We start from the raw sequence: 17,442 nt of genomic DNA, 5'->3' as shown, positions 1-17,442 counted from the left end.
AGGTCAGCTACTCTTTGTGTTGTAAAATACATAACTTGTTCATTTCTTTTCAGGGGCTTACTTTTTTATGTGAAAATGCAATGTTTCGTTTTACATAAAAGTCCTTGACTCTGTTCACTGATGTGGGTGATGTGTTCAGCATTGTGCAGAGCATGGTGAAGGACAGCAACGCAGAGCCCTATTTTCTATCTATACTGCAGCACCTGATGCTTATTCGCAACGACTACTTGGTCAGGTAAAGATCAGCAGCACACACAAACACACACTACATTAACTATCAAAGTGTTATGAAGCCTTCAGATTTCTCACTTCTTTTTTTTTTGCTCAATCACAGCAGTATGTACCTGTATGTGAGCATGGACTTTGTGTGTTTTTTCTTTTTTTATGTTTAGTTTTCAGTTCTATTCCTTAGCTCTATTGTTATCTTTTTAGACCAGGGATATTTGATGCGTAATAATGACTTATATATAGCATTTTAATATCAAATTTGAGCCAAATTCACACACAAACAAAGGTCTAAGCCACTTTTGAACACTGGTAATGACGCACGCTGGTGAAAAGCTTATGTTTTGTGGAGGTCTCACTCCTTCTGGCTTAAACCCTCTCAATGACATTGGCTAACAAAGAGAATGCCATCTCTTTCATCTCCAGTCCATCTCCAGTAACCATGGCTCCAGAGTATTTCTCATCTCCTATTAAAGTTACTTTTCAAAGGCTTATTTTATGTTGGTTCACTCACAGCTGGATGTGGGTTAAACCTTGGCTTGATCAAAAGATGAGGCTCTTATCTGAAGAATATGAAATGCATCACCTGCAGTTTTTCTCCCACCCAAAAACAACACCCAACATGTCTGGCACTCCGCTCTGGCTCTGTCTAAATAGTTTTTCTTCATTTGCAATTTTATCATGGGGCTTATGACTGCCAGCAATGCTCATTTCTATTTTGTAAGCATAATAACAGCAGCACACACACAAACACACACCACCCTCCCCACGTTCTGTTCTTATTAACCATGGCATGAAAAACAACACAATCAGATTTTTGTTTATTTCGGCAGATAACCATCTGGACCATTATAAAACCAGTTAAACGTTATATTAGATCTGTTTTTTATTTAGTAATGATTACATATTATAATATATTCTCAAATACCGGCTTTCTCCACATTCTCTATTAAAAGCAATACTAGTTTAGGTAGTGTATCCAAAACCAAAAAATACTTAAAAGCAACAATGTTAGAGAATTAATAAAATAATGTTTTTCTGCCTGCCTTAGCATTGTCCAATGAATCGCTGGGCCACTGCGGCTCAGGAGGTAGATTGTCGACCTCCATTCAGTGTTATGTCGACATAACACTGGGCAAGATACTTAACCCCAAATTGCTCCTGATGGCATGGCCAACAGTGAGTGAATGTTAGTGAGGAGGTGGCCTCTTGTATTTAACCTCTGTTTTAATGTGTGGGTGTAGTTTTTGAATGGGTGAATGTGGACTTGTATACGTGAAGAGCTTTGAGGGGTCGCAATGACTGGAGAAGTGCAATATAATATGCAGTCCATTTACCATTTACTAACTACATACAATAGTAACTTCCAAGGCCGTGGAGCATCTCATACTCGTACATGAGGGCTCATTACTTACGTGAAAAATAAAAGTTGTTTGTATGAAAAACACTCTATAACATCTTATTCATCATATTTTCCACTTTCTGGAAGTGGTCCTTGGATGCTTTCAGATTTTGTACATGTACATCCCAGCAATTCTGCCAAAGCCATTAGCCATGATAGCAAGATGGATGTCCGACACATTTGTCAGTCTAATCTAAACTCTGTTGCTGTCCAACTAGGGAACCTTACATGGTTACATTAGAAGGAAACTAAGTCTTATCAAAGCTTTGTAAGTTGTAATAGCCACTATCAGATTGTATGGCCTAAGCTAAGGCAACTATTATATTGATAAAAAGATTGTCCACTTATTGACAACCAATAATTATTATTAGAATTTTAATTTAATTATTTTGGTCTTTTGGACCTCGACAGAAGCTTTGAGTGAAATAGATACACTCGGGTGTATTCATTCACAGCAACATCTTTTAAATTCAATTAGAATAGGAACCATGTTGCCTAACATTCATAACAAATTGAGATTATTGTTAACATGCATAGTTTAATGGCTTAGATGACTGCATATTGTCCATCTCATTCTCATACTTTGTGGTGTAGCTTTACAGACACTTTTTGTGAAGTTGGCTTCAAGTATTTTTCGGAAACATTTGCACATTTTTCTCAGGCAGTTGCCCACCCTTGATTATCTCTGTTGACACACAAGGCATCATTTCTGAATGTGATCCTTTGAATGCACTGCACCACTCCCCACTGACTGATGTAGTGATCATTAGTTATTATATGCTTGGTTTTCTTGATGTCAAAAATATATCGTCCCCTCTTTTCTCAGGGGTCCCAAAGTCACGGCTTAATGAAAGGAACACCCACAGCCTGACTGACAACATGACTTATTCCATTTGATTGTCAATATTTTCATCTTCGTTCAGACAGGGATTATATGGTTCAGCTCAAAGTCATAGGAATGGAATTCAAACATTCAGATCTCTCTTATTTTAAAACAAGGTGGTTTATAAGTTTCAAAGTATTAGTTATTCATTCTGTGTAGAAGGGATTCATACACTCTGAGGCAATGTACTGTAGTAAGATAATGAGCACATGAAACCTCCTTTCCCTCTAACTTGGAAGAGCACTGCGGCTCCCAGCCTTGCATTTCATCTGTTGCATTATTATATATTCTCTCTCTAACTGTGGCATGCCTTGGGTTATTCTGTGATCAACGCATTCGAAAGAAGCCATTTCGAACTATTCACCTGCATATATCGAGCACCTGGTTATACGTTGGTGTTTTCCCATTGTTCAGCACCATCAAAACTGTGTTTATAGTAATATATACGTTTAGTAGTTGTTTTACGCCATATTATAATGACAATAATCAAGAGTGTTGGGCCTTCTTTAATCATTTATAAACGTTAACATTCTGAAATAGAAAACCAATGGAGTGCATATACTGTGTATCTGTTTACTCGGAACACAACCTGTTTTACTATTGCATCCTTTTTTCACCCCTTTCATTTTTAATTTGTTAAAAGTTTCTCAATTTTTTTGCTAGCCATTTCCCTTCCCATTTATCATGTTGTCATATCTTTCCTAATAGCTGGGGAGTGGTGGGAATTGGGGATTTGGTTTTACAGAAAGGTGTGTGAGAATTCTGGATACTCCTGATTCTTGTGTCAACAGCGATAATGATGTTGTTTAGCATGTACAATCAATTGTGTCAGATGGTTTCAAATTGCACCTGTTATATGAACATCAGGCTATGAATTGACTCACCGATGCACCATGATGGTAAGAGGTTCTGACTTGGAGCCTCCTGTTATGTTTTAATCTCTGATAGCTTTTACGCAACACCCGATTAGTTTCACAACATTTCCCACACCTTTTCACTTACCGTACTTAACTGCACTTCACTTCCTCTCCCACCCATAACTGTCCAGTTAACAGCAAATGAATGTGAAATGAATACATCAACTTTAAAAATGAATTGAAAATAATGAAATAAAGTGATTTTCTTTCATTCTGTGTTTTTCTCATTGTCTCTCTTCACTCTTATCTCTCTTGTTCCTGACACTCAGGCCCCAGTACTTTAAGATCATTGAGGAGTGTGTGTCTCAGGTTGTGCTCCACCGCAGTGGCACTGACCCCGACTTTGGTTACCGCAAGCGCCTCGATGTGGACTTCAGTCACCTCTTAGGTAAGTCCCAAACTTGTGCCAGTCTCTTTACATAACGTGCATTTCATTTTTTAATTATTTTTATTAAGTGATATAGGAATTACAAGACGAGTGCATATAAGTACAGTGTCACATATAGACAAATAACAAATTACACGATATACATGGAGACAAAAAAAGAAAAGAAAAACAGAGTGTGTGTGTTTGTCTCTGTGTGCGTTTGATGGATTAGACAAAAAGATAGTAATAAATGACAACATTATAATTCAAATGATATGAGTAACAATACAATAGTCATGTATCCTGGGGGGGGGGGCATGTAAATAGTAGCATGACCTTAAAGAAGTAGAAAGGGATGGTGGCTGAAATCGGATAGAGGATTATGAATTAAATGTGTCAAACATAACGGGTATTTCAAAACAACATACACATTTTAATTTCATTTTTGTGTTTTCAGATGTGTGTGTAGATAAAGCTCGATCTGATGAGTACGAACAAAGAGCTTCAGAACTGGCACAGAAGGCAAGTATTTACAAAGAAAACCACTTAGATGTTGAACCCACTACATATCTACTACACCACCTGGCCAAAACAAAGCCCAATTAGGCCTGCACATATTTATTCTAATTTGTTTTTAAAAAAACAGCATCTGTTTTTACTGTGAAGTAAACGTGACCATGGCAACCTCGTGGGGGCTTGTGTTATAAGCTGCTGCATACTAGTACACTTCTAGTCATCACTTAGCAGAAAATGAATTGTAATTGCTATCGGATTCCTTTCTAAAAACAGTGAGCATTACAGAATAAGACATAATACTGGAAAATAATAAACACTGACTTATGATCTTAACATTTTAAAATGCAGGAAACCAAACACTCTTGAAATGCAAGTTAAACTGTTTTTGTTTTCAGTCAAAGGATTTGCTCTAGATTTTTCAGTTATAGAATAGTTTGTTGCAGAACCTGTACTTCCCCTATCAATGTAGCAAAACAACCTTTTCCTTTTTTCCTTTTGGTCAGACAAAAACATGCTTACTTACTTACCTTTTTTAGGTTTTGTTTCTTACCTTTACATACTTCAAAAGGTTTCTATAAATGAACGAGTAATAGACAAAAGGTTGAATTTCAATCCGTAAATGAAGGTAATCAAGGTAACATGAATGTCGATTATATAAAACGAGTACATCCTTTAACTTAAACACTTTTAATGAGTACTGCTTATGTTAATTCCTAGTTTCATTAATATCAGCTCCTTCGTGTGACTTATCTGGATATCCGTTTCTCTTTTCAGTTTGACGAGGAGTTTCTAAACAGACAGGAGTCACAAGCTCAGCTGGTTCAGTGTAATGATAAAATAGCTGAACTCCAAGCGGAGCTGCTGGCCTTCCGCTCTCAGGTACATTTCTTTTATTATATCTTTTCAATGTCATTCTTTCATTTCAAATCCCCCTTAAATCTACTATAGAATTGCGATTAAACTTTCTTTTCTTACTTTCCTTTATGAGATGTTCTTGTTATTTTGGGGTTTGTGGTGGGGGCGGTAGTTTTATCCACTGGAGCCTGCAGTTTGAGTTGACATGAAGGCTCTACGGGCCCGTCGAAACTAAGTCTAATGAGAATACTGACCAGTCCTCGATGTTGGCCATTTCTGATTCTCTGATCTTTATCCCATAAGGGGAAATTGTTCTAAAAGCAATTTATTCTGACAACTCCCTTCAACCTCACTACTGGGCCTCTCTCCTACCCGCCAACACCCCAGAGAGTTGCTCCTACGCCCTGGCACTGCAAGATAACTCCACGCTTTGAGAAAAGAAGAGAACTTCCTTTTTATTTTCCTGATAATTTTTCAATTTGAGTGACCAAACACAGAATGAATACTCAAATAGCACCTAGGCACAATATACGAGCGGTACATCTAGCCAATGCGAACACACACACACACACACACACACACACACACACACACACACACACACACACACACACACACACACACACACACACACACACACACACACACACACACACACACACACACACACACACACACACACACACACACACACACACAGTTTGTCTGTCATTGTCAGTCTTACTCTCACCAGCACACACACTCACACACTTGTGAATTCAGAAAAGGAGTTCTTCCCTCTAGAGGCGGTGGCAGAGTAAGGGCCCAGGGCTGACCTTTAGTGTAATCTAAAACTGGTGCATGGATCAATAAGCCATTTGCTCCCTATGATACAATTTACGAAACTTTGTAGCCCCGGTTATAACATTTGATTTTCTGGCTTTGGGAAAAAAACAAATCATGGTTGGTAAGTTCTGGACAGAGTCTGGATCGTTTACGAGCATTTGGCCTGTGCTGGATGGTTGAGAGAACACGCCTCTGTTATCCGCACCACAGTGGTGTTAGCGAGGACTCTTTACTGTGCTGTTGTAGTTTCTAGTTAGTCTGCTTCCATTTTTTTCTCCCCAGTTTCAATCCTATTCCCTGTTTTTACCTCGCACTGTGGATTCACCTTTTATTTTATTGATCTGGGGAAGGGTTTCTTGAGCACTGCTCCACACTGCAAACAAATCCATGGTAACCACCACAAATATTTTGTAATGAAATAATATGAGCAGGAATCAATAAAAAGAAAATCTTTCTATGAGGCAAGCAAATTAAAATTGACCTTCCAACTAATTAAAAAAACTATATTCAAGCCTATTTAGCTTTGTAAATGCTGTGAAAATGAGCATATATTTGGTGTTTATGTTCCCACATACTTTCTCTTCCTTTAGTTTGGGGCTGTACCGGTGGGTCTGTCCCCCCCCCATGTTGGACAAGCATCATCTTCCTCAGCCCTTCAGTCTGGGGCTCCGTCGCCTGCTCCAGCATCTGGGGCACCACCTCCCCCTCCGCCGCCTCCTCCGCCTCCTTTACCTGGATGCCCTCCCCCACCTCCCCCACCTGGAATGCCTCCTCCATTTGGTGCCCCCCCTCCACCCCCTCTAGGGTTTGGGGGTGGTCTAGGCTCCCCCACTCACCGTGCGCTGCCTTATGGCCTCAGGCCCAAGAAGGATTTCAAGCCTGAGACCTCCATGAAGCGCCTCAACTGGTCTAAGGTAACACTGCAGGGTGCTTTTAATATTTAACCACCCCTATTTTTATACAATGCAGTCTGTTATACCACTAACTAAAGCCTCAAATACTTTGGAGTCAAATCGATTTAAAAAATGTTGTATTTATCAGAAGATTCATGATGCTGACGGAGAATAGTATCAAAACTAAGTGAAAGAGAAATGTAAAGTCTTTAAGAAAAAATGTATTAAAGAAAAGCTGACAAAAATAGGATTATTGGGTATGTACTTCAAAAGGCACCCAAAATGAAATCTTAAAATATTTTATTTTATTAGATTTTTCTAATCTTTCTAAACCTAGATGAAATTAGAGCTGCAACATTTAGCCATTTTAACCTCTCAGCCTTCCAAATATGGACACTTCCTGCACTGCTTTACATCATACATTTTGACACAAATCAACACTTCACTCAAAAAGTAAAGAAAAAAAATAACTCTCAGATGTTTTATTTATCCGTAGGCTATTTTATCATATTGGACTCCAGTACATTTAGGACATGTGTTTTCTAACTGAACACCGGCGTTACAGATATCTATTATGAGTGAACTTCAGTATAATAAGAGATATTACAGACTGTGCTGAATTATGCTTAACAAAAAGTTTGCAACAAGAAACGGAGAATTTAGGCCAGGTATTTATAGGGGCCCTTTTCTCTGCTCTTTGTTCCTTTGTTACTGATTTTCTTTGGCAGAGCCTGAACAGTACAGATGTTTTTCTAAGAACTAAATAACAAGTTTCTTCCTCGCTGCCAAGAAAGTGATAATTGAAAATAACAGATGATCAGATGCTGTTTTCAGAGCAGCCTTAGTGCTACCTCTACAGATGTTGTTCTCTGCAGTGCAATATTAGTACACATCACTAGTGATATACAATTGTGATTTGATTAATAATTCAATATCAGATGTACAGGTGTTCGGCAAACTAAACCATATGCTTGTAATTTCAAAGTGACATGAAAATGACCTGTTCTATGGCACAGCTGTATGAGACTCCCACATATGTTTAGGTTTGAGACAATGCTGTTCAGAAACTTCTTAAGTATTAAGACTTCAAACTTTCAACTCTATTAGGAGCTCAGCAAGTTTTGGAAGGGAGCAACTATCATTTATGATGAAAGACCAGTGACAAAACTGCTTTTGGCACAAAACTCGATGATTCAAATTTTAATACCGTCTTATCTTGACTATTGCCCAGCAGTAATAGGTTGGCGACACTTATGTACTACTTTGAGTTTTAACCACATTTTAGGGATTATTAAATTGTCAGGAGCTTATCTGTACTGTATGTATATATGGCCTATATCTTTAAAATGTACCCAGTATCTGATTTCAAATGATGGCTTTCCATTATATTCACTTTTACTGCTGTAGACTGTATAATCTGAAATACTTTTAGTATCCACAAGTTACTCAATGATCTGAACCGTGTGGATGTTTGTTTTCAGATTCGTCCCCAGGAAATGTCAGAGAGCTGTTTCTGGGTGCGGGCTGATGAAAACCAATTTGCGAAACCAGAATTACTTCGCAGAGTTGCTCTCACTTTTGGTTCACAAAGAACAGGTCAGAGTCTTCATTTATTAAATGTCCCTCTGTCTGACTGCTGCTCTTGTATTTTGAGTCAATTTGGTTTTGTGTTTTAACTTATAATTGCAACACATTTCTAAAGCAAAGAGCAAAGAACTTTACTTTTACAGAAACCTTTGAGGACATTTCCAAATCCTTTTTTCCCCTACATATATTTGTGTGACTCTTCACACAAGACTCCTCTTCACTTTCTCTTCTGTATAACTCTGACAAACTTTCCGGGTCAAATGTGTTGCTATGAAAGAAAATGGCAGGGTTTCTCATTTGAGATGTAATGGTAAAACAAGGAAGAACAATGTGAGAGCAATGTGGAATTGCATGACAGAGATACAGGCAAGTCTGTGAGAGTGTTTAGCTACCCTCTAGAAAACAGTGTTTATTTAATATCCCTTTGAGTGAATGGATCGTGAGTTATGCATGGCAGAAGTCATCACTTACTTTGTATATTTGGAGTTGGTCCAATTTCAGTGAGCTTAGTGTACAGTAGGTGGAGGTCTTATTAAGCTAAATTAAATGCTGGATTAATTTGAAAGAAGCCTTGGCTAATAACGTCCCCGATGTGTTATTTACATTTTCCGGTGGGACGGATTAAACAAAATATTATTAAAAGCATCACTGCATGATCTCAACAGCAATGTTATATTTTACTAGTATTTAAAACTATGCGCTGGAAAGTACAACTCATGAACTCATCAATTCATTCAATGAATTTCATTGAGTAATATTGGGGCAGTTAAACATATGAAATATGAACGTTCTATCCTTTTATCTATGAATTTAGTCATAAATAGCCGAATATAGTTTTTCAGCACTGGCAAATGAACTCAAACAGATCATGCTTTAACTTTTTTGCCGCTTCATACAATGGGAACATTTGCACAGTATGAATGTTTCCATGGCTTATGAGTGTTTCTCATTGATAACCTACAGTCTGGGTTGGCCCACCACAGTTTCACAAAGAACTATATAACACATCTCAGTGGGTGGGGTCTGCATCCGTCCGGGGATACAATCAGCGGGTTAGAGACGGGCGCTTTGTGCGGGAGGATTCTCTCCCTGGTGAGCATTTTTGCACGCAGTGGTGCGCTGACAGTGAGCTTTACAGCAGCCCTCCCCCGGACTTCCCAGCTTCCCTAGAGCTAGACATATTGCTCGCTGCCCTCTCTCACTGCGTAGGAGAGGCGGCAGAACCCATGGCATAATTGTCAACCAGGTTAGAATGTGCAAAGGGTCTGGGGCGAGGTCTGAGACCCACCCGCCTGCTTTGTAGCTGTTACTTTTTCTGCCATATCGTTAATCATCACCATTCATATCCAAACAACCAATGAGTACAGCATTTAATGTTGGCTAGAGCATGACATTTATTTATCAACTTTTTCATATTGCAGTATACAGTATATTGCAGGCAAAAATGTGCAATGTCTTTGTCATGATATCAAGCAATCCTAGTGGTAATACGTTTATGTGGAGAAGTGTTGAACAACAGTCGTGACATAACAGCCTACTCTATCTGAATAGACTACATATGTATGTCTCACATCTCAGGTCTGACGTCCCCCTTCTTAGCAGTTTAAGTTATCTCTCTTACATTTGAGTAGGCTATATCCCCGGTGGTATTGCTCCATGATAAGACACCATACAGTTACATTCTCACTCATTAGTATGTCTGGCAAGATGTGTAATATTCATGTACAAGGTTGTTGGAATGATTAAAGCTCCAGCAGGAGATAGCATGAGATGTTATCAGTCTTGTCCTCTCCTGTGCGGGGTCTATTAGTCCCTTCTCTGATGATTTATTCACATGTCTTGTGTTTTCTTCCTTGTCTTGTCACTGACTCGGCTTACTTATGCCAATTTGAATTATTCATCCAGGTGTTATCTCCCTGTCACAACTCTATGCTGGTCCTCTCAAGGCGCAAAAGTCCCCCCCCACACAAGCCAGTACACCCTTGTTTCCTACCGTCAAGGCGTTGAATAATGGAGGCAATCTAAATGGCAAACAGGTAGACAGTGAGACAGTCAAGCAGGTGTTCTCCGGAGAGGACAAAGGAAGGATGTCCGCCAGCACACAACTGTATTTCTCTGTAGGGGTAATGACCTAGATCCTGCATATGTTTGCACACAGCATTTTGTTTTACAGTAATCATGAAACGTATCATCATAAACAAAGAGTCACAGAAAAGCCCTTCTGTACAGGAGAATGCTAGCCGTCTAGTTTGTTATTGCTCATGGGTAATGCATTTTAGATTTGCACAGACAAAACATGAAACATTTGTCTAAATCCGACTTTTTCTCAAGGTTTGAATCCATCCACGTAGTTTTGTTCCTCCCTGATCCCCCCCCGTCCCAGAGGAGGTTGTACAGCAGCATGACTGCTTGCCTCAGCCTTTGAACCCGGTTGCTACTATTGCTGTGTGTGAGTGAGAGTGCATGTATGTATACGTGCATGTGTACTTGTCCTCTTATTAACTCAGCCATGTAGCAACATGTTTCATCTCACTTAAGAGCAGAAGCATCTGGATCAGCATTAAACATTAAAAAGGACACGGTATGAAACAGCATTCACTCAGTTTTTCCTCTTAAATATTCATTAATATCCCTTGAAACGTCCGTATTCTTTCGTGATGGTTGTGCCTCACGCTCCTGTTTTATAAGAGGATCCCTTCCTTCCTGTACACACCGGCTGAGTTTGGATGGGGATTTGTTGAACAGTTTATTTTGAAGCCATCACTGGTGCATTCTGTCAGGCTGCAAATTGACCAAGTGTTAATAAAAATACTGTGGTTTTATTTATTTTTGTTATTCAAAAAATGTTGAAAGAAACCTGGAACTCCACATTTAATTAGAATTTATATTACTGCACTTGAAAACTAATTTGTTATTTGTTATTTGTTATTATCCATTTGGGCTCCTCTGTTTATCTATTCAGAGTGGGATGTTGGTATTTGGACACTTTAACGCATCCCCTCAGTGAGCAAATTGCAATAAATGGTTGTTTTTACTTCGGGCAGCAGGTCAGACTAAATTTAATTAGACCACCAAGCTGAATAATATGAATTTATTTTCTGTGCTTGTCTCTCAAGTCCCTGCTCTTTAGCTGTATATTTTGATGCAAATGTGCTGTCGTAATCAATACACTTCAATGGAACATTTCAATTAAGGACAAAACATTGAGACGCAGACTTTTGAATGTTTATCAGTTTGTGTGTTTTCAGTCAAATAGAGCAATTGCAGAGTTGCTTTAAGCACCGGAGAAGCAAAAGCCAATTTTGAGAGGAGGATACATTTGCAACCTAGAATGGACTTTATAATGTCTGCTGGTGGATGTTGAATTATCATGTAAGCATTTGAACAGTTGCTTTTCATTTGGGTTTTAACTGGGTACTCTCATTCTCTTTGCTTGCCTTTTAGCTTTTACACTATAAGTAACACATCTCTTCCATACCAGGTGTCTTTTCTTTGGCAAATATTTTGCATGGTTGTTCTAAAAACGTGTATCTTAATGATGTTTTTCCCAATGCTTTGAGGTGAAAAACAACTGATGGGCAAGATCAGTTCCTTTTTATTGAATTGGCTGAAACAACACTTAACTTGGGCCTCAAAAAAAGAGAAGAACAGATCAATCGATTGTGTCCCTAAATTGCTTTTCAAGTCCAAGTCAGCAAAAAAATAGAGAATGTCAGGTAATTTTAATTCAAGCTCTTTTCTTTATTTCTTTCGTTTTTTCTTGTCTGTTTTTGGTCAATTTTTTTCAGCATCTCCTTGCTTGGTTTCACCTTTAAAGTAATTGCGTCCTTACAACAAATGTATCACCTTGACACAGACTTGTCCTCTTTCAACTTCTATTAGATGGTTTTCTTCCATCCTACCTCAAACTTTTGTACTGCCTGGCATTCAACACTTAAGAGTTGATGAGCCTTTGTAATTTGTTATCAGGCTGAGGAAGCACTTCTGTTCAGCAGTTGAGGTCAACTCAATGTTCTCTACTAAAGCAATATCCTCTAGACAGGAAAGCTCCTCAAAGTAGTAGTACTAGTAGCTGCAGTAGTAGTTTCTCTCGCTAGCTTCGTATTGTGTCTCTTTTATAGCCAAACAGGATAACCTCAGAGCTTCACTTCAACTCAAATCATTCCACTGAATTGTGAGCTTGGATTCAATAGTGATTTATTTTTTTAATCAGTCAATTCCTTCGGTTTTTCTACCTATTTACAATGTGAGGGCATCTATATGCAACTCGCATTAAAGTAAGTATTCACTATAAACAATTTATTTCAGTTGGCTCAAATGACCTTTATACATTAACAATGGTAAACAAAAATTAAATGAACACAAGAAAAGGAATCTCAAATGTAAACAACAATTTGATGCCCGTTTACTTTAGAAACTGCAAAGGTAGATGTACAGTACTATGACTCATGAAAGCACCTATCATTTTAGTTGATTAGTTCATTTAGTGCTGTTTGAAAAGTATGCAGTAGATAATATTGCAATGTTTAAAAGACCTAATCATTGCATTTGAACAGATATGGTTATTAAGCCGACACTAAAGCTGAAACACAGTGGGTTATAACTTGTTTGTTTTACTTGATCATACTTTAACATTATTATGTTGCTTTATTAATGCAGACAATGCTATGCAGGGGTAGACATTTAAGGGTCAAATTCCACTGGCCCAAGAGCATTCGTCCAAAAAATCGACTAATAATGAAGAAAATGAACACATTTGTTGCAATAGTAGTTTATGCACAAACTACATTACTACTTGTACTACAACATTTGAATCATCAGTTCTTCCTTATTTTCCTCAATTGTTCATATTTGGTTTATTAAAATAATTATATTGTGGTCATTGTTAAAAAATGTCTGCTATTATCATTATTATGAGTATTATTATTTGTATAATGTGCTTTCTGCCTTCCTGTCATTAGGAGTTAGAAATGTAATGGCTATGTAATAGATTAGATTAGAACCTTCATTATCCTAAACTGCTGGGACATTTCCCTATAGCCAATATACCTTTATATTTTGTTCTACTCTTCACTTACTTGTCAGAACAGGTCGGCATTGATGTACAGAGCCGACAAAATACCTTGTTTATATTGCCATCATATTGAAGCCAACTCCATCGATCAAGCCAGTGTGGCTGAAACTTTCTCTCCCTCTTTTCTCATACATACTCCCAGTCACTCTCCTTTAACTCCTCCGGTGACATTCTTTTATTTGAAGATTGTTTTTTGCCCGGCGCTTGGCCGGTTACCGCTGGTATTAAAAACATTTTGGCGAATGGTTAGGTGGCGCTAAAGTCTGTAGTGAAGGAGCGCGCTCCCGCACGGGAGACTGCTCGCGCTGCGCTCCGCAGCAAAAACAGCTGTTTGCTTTTCATGCCACAACGACAACCGCCTCACGAAACGCTATGTTGTAGCATTAATAAACGAAACAATTTAACAAAATTGCTTGTCAGAATACCTATACCACAGGACCATGTTTTTTTTTTTTTTTTTTTAAAGCAATATTTTTAGTGGCCCGAGCGGGCAAGTGGAAAGTACGTTATGCTGGCCCGGGGTGTCTAAATAGTGCTTCCGGGCCAGCGGGCGATTTATAATGTCGAGCCCTGCTATGTATCATTGCTAAATCATATATAAATGATTCTGGTGTACGCTGCTTACTGTTATTAGACATCCTGATACTACTGAGTGCTTTTAACCACACCAGTACACTTTAGCCTCTTAACTTTTAACTTGAGTAAGTGTGTGTTTCTCTTGAATTCTCTCTCAACTCTTGAATAGTTTTGATTTGTCTCCTATTCTTATTTTACTTGTACATACTTATTATTACTATTATTGTTGTTTTTTGACTTCCCTATCCATCTATACTCATGTCTGTCTTTGTGATGCTACAACACCTTCATTTCCCCCTGGGGATCAATATGGCTAATTTAATATTTCATAGTACAACAATAAGTAAAGTCACACACTTAATCAGGTGCTTTTTGTTGCTATTTACCTAAAGGCCAAGCAGCAATACTCCCTCTCTGAAATAACACATTCTCACCAAGGTAAGTGGTTTAGTACCTGCTGCAAGGAGAAAAGGTTCTGAAGAGACGGGGATTATATATCAAGTCTAATTGTGACCTGCTACGCTGAATCAATGCTGCTGGTCAGAGAGGATTGTATGTTGCAGCAGGAAAACAGTGTTGATTTCCTATTTCCTCACTCATTAAAAAGAAAGGCACTCTTCCCGTGTTGTCAATTATGACACCCATCCTGTGTACAACTAAATGAGCTGTCTGCGTGTTCCAGCCCGCTCAAGTGCTCTATTCGATAATACCTACGTGCACGAACACGCACTAACACATTTAGGCTTATGAAGACTTTTTTTATCCATTTTGCCTGGAAAAAAAACCCAAAACGCATGATTGCTTGCTTCTACTATTGGCCCGATGTAGTTTCTTTTCTTTGTAACTAATATGCATTTCAATATTTTAGACCTAAAGGCCACCCCATTAAGCTGATTTTGTTATATAATATAACTAAGTTACTCAATTGAATATATTAAGACACGACTACAGGGTGCATTGGTTTCATTCATGGTCCCCAGAACATAAATTTCTTTATGGTAATTTTCCCTTAGAGCCACCAACAGGGGAACATTTTAGATTGAGTTAAAGGTCTGGACAAGATAGACTGCCTTAAGATTTGAGGCATAAATTAATGTCCCCACAATAGGAATCCTAATTATTTAGGTGATCACCTGACCTTATTTTTTATGAAAATATCTCAACAAATAATGACCTTGATGCCCAAACCATACTGTAGATGTCAGTAAATAATAGTTTTCCTCTATAGTGATGAGTTGCTTTTGAACTTGAAGCTAAGACATGCACTCCCGCCATGTTGTTCTTTTGTATCACTTTCTACTTTCCCCTTTCTGTCTGCTCTCTCTTATAACACAGCTGCTGTTCTCCGAGAGTCGATGCATGCAAGTGGACAGCTTGCTTTGTGAAAGATGAAACATCTGGAGAATAGTTTCTTTCTCCGCATGCATTCACATAACACTACAACTTTTGAACGCTCGCGAAATAGGAGACTGGAGTGAGTCTGTGTGTAGAAGAGGGAACGTCAGGAACTCCTCAAGTCCCTCACTGCTTCTCATTCTTACCTTCTGAGGTGAGCCATTTCAGGCATGTTGAAGGCGCAGTTTGAAGATGTATTTTTGCCCTCAAGAGGCAGCCAGACATTTGGAATTCCAGAGGGAAAGAAAGTATGTTTAAAAGAGCCACTAATACCGCTGTTGACCCTGCTGCCCCTTATTGTGCTACTCGAACTACGGCCTTTGAAAGCCTCTCACTAAGGCGGAAGGGGTATACACACTCATATTTAAATATACACAGCATCAAGTCACCCTCGGCTCAGAAGATAACTCTGCATGTCCTTCTTTTTTTAGCTATTTTGTTGTAACGCAGGGGCACTGATGTACAATAATTCCTATCGTGTTGAGATTGTAGGTGTGTGGCGCAGTGGACTAGTGCGTTGGTGTTCGGATCAGGGGAGCACAGGTTCAAACCCCACTGCAGTCAGCATGTCGTTGTCCCTGGGCAAGACACCCCAATTTGCTCCTGTGGGGATTGCCCACAGTATTGAGTATGTAAGTCGCTTTGGATAAAAGCGTCTAACAAGTAACATGTAATGTAATGTAATGTAATGTGTGTTAATATTTGTGAGTGAGCAGGATTTCGTTGCAGCTGAAGAAAGTAGTTTGAAAAGATATGGACATTGTTATGTACCTGGTCTGAATGTGTTTTAACAGCAATTCAGCCACTGTTTGAATCTACTACAGTAGGACGTGCTCACACATCTGCTAGAAGGCTTAGTTAAAGTTCTACTTAGGCCTTTGAACAGTGATCACATGGTGCTATGACAGAAGTCATTTAGCTTTCAGGTTGAGTATAAAGTCAAGGGTTAACTGAAGTTAATCATTACATCCACGAGCGAGGGTTGTTTCATTATGATTAATAATCAGTTTATAAATTAAGCATAGCTAATGATGCTTCAATGTCTGCCTTTGAACTCTTAAGCTTTAATATGTTCCCTTGACATCCGAGGGCTTTAATTGCAGTCTTTGTGGTAACTGTCTCTGTGTATAGTGAGGGTGGAGAGGAGTCCTTCCTCTTCTTAGAGCTTCATCAAGGAACTTCAAAAGAGAGAGACCTGAGTGTGGCGTAAGCTGCAGATCTATTTGAACAGATTGTCTCCTGACCCATGCAGAGAGGAACAGTGGAGTATCTGCACAACTCTGCATCTTTATGATAATGTCACAGACCAATAGGGAATTGTGGTCTGTTAAATGGAAAACATTTTTGTTGAAAAATGCATGAGGTCTAGGGCAGTGATATTTATTTTGGTTGAAATATTCAAAGAATATAAGGTCACTGAGTAGTAAATAAGTTTTGTGTTTCAATCTTTTGTTTCTCTCACAAACACAACTAAACATATAAAGTTAATTTACTCCAACCTTTATATCTTATTCCTTACAACACAAGTTAATTTTACAGATATATTCTTGCTGCAATCACTGATTTAAATGTGGATAAAGGCCTTTTTATACATATATACAAACAATTGAGAGTCAGGATCTGTGCACGTCAGTTTGTAAATGCAATGCAGTGCAACATATCTGCACATTATGTTATTTTTAAGTGAGAGAACGATGGCTCTGACCCGTCATGTCTGATGTGAATCTGGGCCATTCATCTTTGACTATTAATGTCATTGGGGACTCAAATCACTCGTTCAGTGTTCAAACATTAAGACTCACACGTCCTGAGGTTGTGTAATTCTCTGTGACTGTAAGAAACTCAGCTCCGCTCCTTTTGATATGTCTGTTATTGTGAATAATTCCATAACAATGATACTTTTATTGTTAATGCATATACAATGTCT

At 38.5% G+C, this 17,442-nt stretch overlaps 1 protein-coding gene across 4 annotated transcripts in view; it reads left to right on the top strand.

Moving 5' to 3' along the window:
* LOC117471727 (protein diaphanous homolog 3-like) overlaps nucleotides 1–17,442 on the top strand; it is a 161,513-nt gene that overhangs the window by 37,272 nt on the left and 106,799 nt on the right. For all 4 annotated transcript variants that reach the window (XM_034116926.1, XM_034116924.1, XM_034116925.1 and 1 more), the window contains 6 exons: nucleotides 119–235; nucleotides 3,697–3,815; nucleotides 4,252–4,316; nucleotides 5,085–5,189; nucleotides 6,581–6,904; nucleotides 8,365–8,479. In XM_034116926.1, the coding sequence (XP_033972817.1) occupies nucleotides 119–235; nucleotides 3,697–3,815; nucleotides 4,252–4,316; nucleotides 5,085–5,189; nucleotides 6,581–6,904; nucleotides 8,365–8,479 (845 nt within the window). The remainder of the gene's footprint in view (nucleotides 1–118; nucleotides 236–3,696; nucleotides 3,816–4,251; nucleotides 4,317–5,084; nucleotides 5,190–6,580; nucleotides 6,905–8,364; nucleotides 8,480–17,442) is intronic.

The sequence above is a fragment of the Trematomus bernacchii genome, unplaced genomic scaffold (genome assembly GCF_902827165.1).
Source record: "Trematomus bernacchii unplaced genomic scaffold, fTreBer1.1, whole genome shotgun sequence".
Taxonomy (NCBI): Eukaryota; Metazoa; Chordata; class Actinopteri; order Perciformes; family Nototheniidae; genus Trematomus; species Trematomus bernacchii.
The sequence above is the reverse complement of the archived record's forward strand: the minus strand, read 5'-3'. Positions and strand labels throughout refer to the sequence as shown.